Consider the following 6,871-nt stretch of genomic DNA (forward strand, 5'->3'; position numbering starts at 1 on the left):
CTGGCCTCCACAGTCACCGGACCTGAACCCAATCCAGATGGTTTAGGGGTGAGCTGGACCGCAGACAGAAGGCTAAAGGGCCAACAGGTGCTAAGCATCTCTCGGGGAACTCCTTCAAGACTGTTGGAAGACCATTTCAGGTGACTACCTCTTGAAGCTCATCAAGAGAATGCCAAGAGTGAGCAAAGCAGTAATCAAAGCAAAAGGTGGCTACTTTGAAGAACCGAGAATATGACATATTTTCAGTTGTTTCACACTTTTTTGTTATGTATATAATTCCATATATAATTCCACATGTGTTAATTCATAGTTTTGATGCCTTCAGTGTGAATCTACAATTTTCACAGTCATGAAAATAAAGAAAAGTCTTTGAATGAGAAGGTGTGTCCAAACTTTTGGTCTGTACTGTATGTACATATATATATATATATATATGTAACGAATTAAAACTCCATGATCACGGGAAGAAGGAGGCGGGAACCGGCGGACAATCAAATATAAACTTTAATTACAAAATTAACACAAAACAGCGCATCAGCCCCTCACGGACGACTGACGCGCACAAATAAAACACAAACTAAAACCCAGGCCTGGTCCTCTCTCGTCCTTCACTGTCATCGCTCCAGTTATATATATATATATATATATATATATATATATATATATTTTTTTTTTTTTTTTTTTTTTTTTTTTTTTTTTTTTCATCCAATGTAATTAATGTTTGGAAAATACCAAAAAGATTTAATGATGAAAATGACCTAAAAATCAACAAAAAATTATATTTGTCACTAAAGCTTATATGGTCATGAAAATAATTCCAATAATATTCATGTCCCTACAAAAACAGGCATAATTATCTTGATAATGAATATAATTTTAAGACCTTTCTTTGGGAGATTCACCCATAGATTGGGATTTGCATTAATGTGAGTCTAGAATGAAAACATAAGTGCAGTTTCATATTTGCTCAGCTGTGGATCTCTTTTTTTTCCCTCTAAATTGTAATATGATCTTTAAATATATTGTTTTCATTATTGTTTCATCATTTATCAACACATGATATTAATGTATTGGACTTTGTGATATTAAACTCTGGAAATATTGATTTGGAGTCAAAGGATGAATGAAAGAAATATATATTTGGTTTCAAATTATTTTGATTTGAGATTTATTTAAATTTAAATTTCACTTATTAAATATTAAATAACATGCAGGAAAGTACTACATATTTTCACTGCTGAATTTACAGCGCAAGTTTACTTTTACATGTGTTCATACATAAAATGAATATTTTTGTTACTAAATATTATATCGCGATCTATTTTGCGAGTCAGTTACATTTTCTTGCCAAAACTAAATCGCAGTTTATCGTGAATCAACAGAAGGGTTTAAAAAAGAAACACTAGTTCAGTTTAAGCTCCTTAAATCCTTACATTATTTTTCACAAATTTCTAGTTTGCAAAATGAATGCAGGATTTTTCCAGTTTCTCCAAATATAAGTGTTGCTTTGCCATTTTGAGTTGTGTTACGGAAAACGTGCCTTTTATCTGCACTATTGTGCTTTTTTTTCTTGAAGTGCAGTAGTCGAAGCACCTTCCACTGAGCGTTTGATCACGAAACACGGGACAGAATTCAACCCACGAAAGTCCACTCTCTGCTTGTATGAATTATCCCTATTATTTATGATTGGTGGCAATAAAAGAATCATGTGTATTAAATACTCTTTGATTATGCTTTAACATGGTCATATTTAACCCCAAATTCAAATGAAAAAAAAAAATAAGAAATTATGTTTTGCATGAAGAAAATTCTATATCTATATATAATACATCCATCCCTACACAAACTTTTATTTGTCCAAAAATATGAAATAATCACGAGCGTTACAGTTCAGTTGCGCTGTTTGTATGTGTCCAGCAGGTGGCGCTAGTGCACTATTGATATTTAATTATACAGAATTATATGCTGTACCATGCATTGGTTTAAAGCATTAAGGTTATATTCTTACAAATACATTTACAGCTGCGTACATTTACGCCATACAGACTGATCTTGAATGATTGTTTTTTTGGTAAAAGTTTGATAAGTTATTTCAGCAAAAATATATACAATGTACCACAGGCTGAAGTGTCAAACATGCTATTATAATATATATCAACACCTGCATACAAGGCTTTAGGTATACAGATCAGTAAATCATTAAATACAGCACTATATAAATACTGTCAATGTTTATAGGATTGTCAAAATCAGCTACACTGAATAGAAATATGATTTTCTTACTCCGTATTTTTGTCTTGTTTTCAGTACAAATATCTAAACAATCTTAAATCAAGGCACATTTTCTAAAGAGATAGAGTCTTTTTTTCTGAAAAACAACAAATTCAAGTGAGTTTTTGCTTAAAACAAGAAAATAAAAATATCTGCCAATGTGAAAAGAAAAATAAACAATTCAAAACTTATTTTAGTATCGAGATACTATTATATACTATGTATATATAAATATATATATATATATATACTGGGGTGGCAGTGGCTCAGTGGTTCATGTAGGTTGTCTACAAACCAGAAGGTTGGTGGTTCAATCCCCAGCTCCGCCTGACCAAGTGTCGAGGTGTCCTTGAGCAAGACACCTAACCCCAGCTGCTCCCGACGAGCTGGATGGCGCCTTGAATGGCTGACACCGCAGTCGATGTGTGAATGTGAGGCAAATTGTAAAGCGCTTTGGATGGCCATGTGGTCTGTTGAAAGCGCTATATAAATGCAGTCCATTTACCATTTATATATTTAGTATATGTGTGTGTATATATATATTTATATATCCTATTCATTTTCATTTCAGTTTGGTATTTTAGTACATCAAGTTAAACTAAATTAAAATGAGAAATGTTGCCTTGCCAACTAACTGAAATAAAACATTTTCTATATTTTATTGTATTTCATTTAATGTTCATTTTATTTCAAATAACCCTTTTTTTTTTTTTGCTTTAGTTGACTTTAATAGTTGGTAAATATTTTTTTCTGACCCTAAAAGCAGATATTTTTTCTTTTATTAACCAAAAACTTAACTTAAATTTTGGTAAAATTTTTAGAAAACATGACTTATCTTATTTCTTAATTAAATGTCTTGATTTAAGAATGTTTACATATTTGCACAGAAAAACCGCGAAAATACTGAGTAAGAAACCTTTTTTGCAGTGTGAGAACAGAGTGGTTGGGATCTCAGGACATTTTTCCACCGTTCAGTATGCACTTAACGTGCTGATGCTTTATTGTGCACTTTAGTATGCACTTAAAAAGTGCACACTAAAGTTCTATCCCATGCACTAATGCAGTAGTGTGCATTTCAGCTTGTGTTAGTCTGATTGTGTGCGTTGGCGTCTGGGTTTTCCTGTTCGGCTGCCTGAGGGCAGTTGGAGCTGGATTTGCTCTGGCTGGGGTCCATGTTCTGCTTGCACCCTGTGGCGCCGTCCCCCAGCAGACACCCGCACATGAGCCTGAAAAACGCCCGGCGCATCTCCCTGCTGGCCAGCGTGTAGATGACAGGGTTCATGGCGGAATTCAAGATGGCTAGTGTCACAAGCCAATTGGCTTTAAGCAGAACCGGGCACTTTTTGTTCCCACAGGCCACATCGACGAGCAGCAGCACGAAGATGGGCGTCCAGCAGGTGATGAAGACGCCCAACACGATGCTGACGGTGCGCAGGAGCGCCATGGAGTGCTCGCAGTTGCTGCGACTGGTGACTTTGCGGCTGCTGCTCTTGACCATGGCGTAAATGTGGACATAGAGGATGGAGATGGCCAGCAGGAGGGAGATGTAGATAGTGATGCAGAACGTGACGTAGCTCTTGCTGTAAAGAGGTAAGATGGTCGAGCACTGAGGAAGATCACCTAAACAGTTCCAGCCTAAAATAGGCAGTGCTCCTAGAGTGATAGCGATTAACCAGCACATTCCTATGAGCAGAAACACCCGGTAGTTTTGCTTTGCATCATGAGGCCTCATTTTGATCATAGTGAGGTGGCGTTCGATCGCAATTGCAAGTAAGCTGAAAATAGAAGCACTTAGTGCTACAAACGTACTCCCTTCTCGAACAAACCACTTGGCTGGAGTCAAGTGTAACGTCTGCTTTCCTGACATCAGCAGGTTGACTATATAAGTCACGCCAACTAACAAGTCGCACAGAGCCAGGTTGGCAATAAAAAAGAACATCTGGTTATGGAATTTGTGGTTTTGCCAGATGGCCAACAGCACTATCAGGTTCTCCAAGATGATGAGGCTGCTGATGACCAAAAACACTGCAGTTTCGGGGTCCAACGGGGTGCCTTTGGTGTCATTACAATTGTTTAGTTTCCCTGCGTAGTTGTAATGCAGGCAAACCTGTTTGTTGATCATTGTAGAATGATTTGGAGTGGATCGCACAGGTAAGACAGGTCACAGATGGGTGCTGGCGAGCGGGTCGACTGCTTTCATCAGGGTTTACTGTGTACTGTCGTGTCAGTTGCACACATCTGCCTGTGGAGTCAACCAGATGTGCTTTAAAGACAGCTGCCATAATGACACTCTGATCCAGTCCAATCTGGATTTTGTTTCACTCAAATATGTTTCATGTAAACTTTAACACAGCCTAACTTTAACACATATAGTGCCTCTCTCTCTCTCTCTCTCTCATATATATGTATATATATATATATATATATATATATATATATATATATATGCTACTTCAAGTTTATTGTGCAATACTGTACAAAAGTTTGGGGTCTGTATTTTTTATGTTTTTGAAAGAAATCTCTTTATGCTCACCAAGGGTGCGGTTGTTTGATTAAAAGTACTGTAAAAATTTTGAAATATTATTACAATTTAAAAAGCCTGTTCTCTATTGGAATATATTTTAATGTAATTTATTTCTGTGATGCGCAGCTGTATTTTCAGCATCATTCCTCCAGTCTTCAGTGTCGCATGATCTTCAGAAATCATTCTAATATACTGATTTACTGCTAAAGAAACTATTATTATTATCATTTTTGAAAAGAGTAGAAGAGAAGTCGTTGATGGGTAGAAAGTTCAGAAGAACAGCATTTATTTGAAATATACATAAATATTTTTTATACATTATAAATGTCTTTATTGTCACTTTTGATTAATTTAATGCATCCTTGCTGAATACAAGTATTCATTTATTTAAAAAATGAATCTTCTTGAACCCAAACTTTTGCACGGTGTTGTATTTCAAAGTAAAACTTAGTACTACTCTCTTAGAAAGTCCATCTTAAACTTGCAGTTGCTTTTTATAACTGTAGTTGCTTTAAATTGGTCATTAGCTGGTTAAGGTGAACACATGGTGGTTAACCAGCAACCATTAACCAGGTATTATGCTTTATATTAACACATTAAACACCATGTGAATTTTCAAAAGCCTCCATTTTGTTAGAGTAATGTAACATGCATTGCATGCAACATTTACTATGATCTTCTAGAATAATTCCATGCACAAAACTTTGCCGTTTGCATTGAACTTACTATGGTGCGCATGGTTGCAAATTGAATGACAATCATTTAAAGACCAGCACACACACAAATATAGTTTCATAAAAGTTAGTATTGCATAGAAAATTTATTTAAATATCTGACATGCTGCATCTGACAAGATATTGCCTTTATTTAGGCTACTCACCATCAGATCACGAACTGCAGAGCTTCTTCACTGAGAACCATTCGTGTCGAGTTTTGTTTAAATAAGAACTGTTATCTTTCCATCTTTAATGTGCAGAAGTTCAGACATCAGGAACTTAATCTGTCTGCACGCAACGGAAGACCACAGCGGAAGACTCCTTCAAAGTCAGCCACAGGTCTGCTGCTCTTTTCCTTCTGTGTGTGACGGAGTCCAGCCCACGACACACCTCCCACTACACTTCTAATAGATCATATTCAGTAATCTATATTTTGCCTTATTATGGCTTATTTATTTATTTATTTATTTTTATGTTAGGTAAAAAATGTTAGTCTGAATACACTGTAAGTCGCTTTGGATAAAAGCGTGTGCTAAATGCATACATTTAATTTAATTTAATCTGTTCTTTCACAGCTAAAAAAGCGAATAGTTGTGAACATATATGTTTAAAATGATGCACAAATAAAAAAAATGTAAGAATTTTTTGTTTATAGTTTCAAATGTAATTTTAACAGTTTCTCTATTTGTTGTTAGATTGACAAAAAAACAACAACAAGTAAAATGTTTGGACTCGTCAATGTCAAAATGAATGAGCCAATCAAATCAAAGAAGGCGGGGCTTCACTTTTCCATCGCGAATTTCAAACAGGCGCTTAACGCTTCAGATTTTAACGGTTGAGGATTGTGAGGTGTTGCTCAATAGTTCTCATTTGACAACTGTTTTACGATAGAATTATTAAAAGACCGACATTATTATCCTGTAATGCAAACATCTCAAACTTTTCGTCGAAATGTCACTGTTTTGAACGGAAAATATAGGGTAAACCTTTTAATTAATGTATTTCATAACGTGTTGTGACGAGACAAATAGATCTAACCGTTTTTTACACCCCCAACACATTAGACACACTTTCGGGCTTATATGTAATTTAAAATGTAAATATTATTTGCAAATAATTCAAATATATTACAATAAAATCAAATTCTTGTAGGCTAGGCTACTCTTTATTTTTATTTATTCCCCTGAATCCATATAAATACTTTATTTTAAACAAAAAAGGAAAAATGGGCTAACCAGTGTTCATGGTTTGGCTTTGATTGATCTGTTGTAAACTTAAAAAGTTAGATATATGGAGTTTTATATCGTTTTTATTTATTTATTTTTAGTTAATGTTAGTTTCGTAAGACTATTACTGTAAA

General features: G+C 35.0%; 1 protein-coding gene across 1 annotated transcript; it reads right to left on the bottom strand.

The window, feature by feature from the left end:
• Positions 1-3,054: 3,054 nt before the first annotated feature.
• Positions 3,055-5,811, bottom strand: LOC132116625 (sphingosine 1-phosphate receptor 3-like). Its single transcript, XM_059525479.1, has 2 exons — positions 5,676-5,811; positions 3,055-4,513 (listed from the first exon to the last, which is right to left on the bottom strand). The coding sequence occupies exon 2, from the start codon at positions 4,391-4,393 to the stop codon at positions 3,347-3,349; it is 1,047 nt and encodes a 348-aa protein (XP_059381462.1). The 5' UTR covers positions 4,394-4,513; positions 5,676-5,811; the 3' UTR covers positions 3,055-3,346.
• Between the last annotated feature and the right edge of the window lie 1,060 nt (positions 5,812-6,871).

The sequence above is a fragment of the Carassius carassius genome, chromosome 36, assembly GCF_963082965.1.
Source record: "Carassius carassius chromosome 36, fCarCar2.1, whole genome shotgun sequence".
Classification (NCBI taxonomy): Eukaryota; Metazoa; Chordata; class Actinopteri; order Cypriniformes; family Cyprinidae; genus Carassius; species Carassius carassius.

Bases quoted from the DNA above. Each gene is read 5' to 3' on its own strand.
- LOC132116625 (XM_059525479.1), bottom strand. From the start codon at position 4,393: ATGATCAACAAACAGGTTTGCCTGCATTACAACTACGCAGGGAAACTA.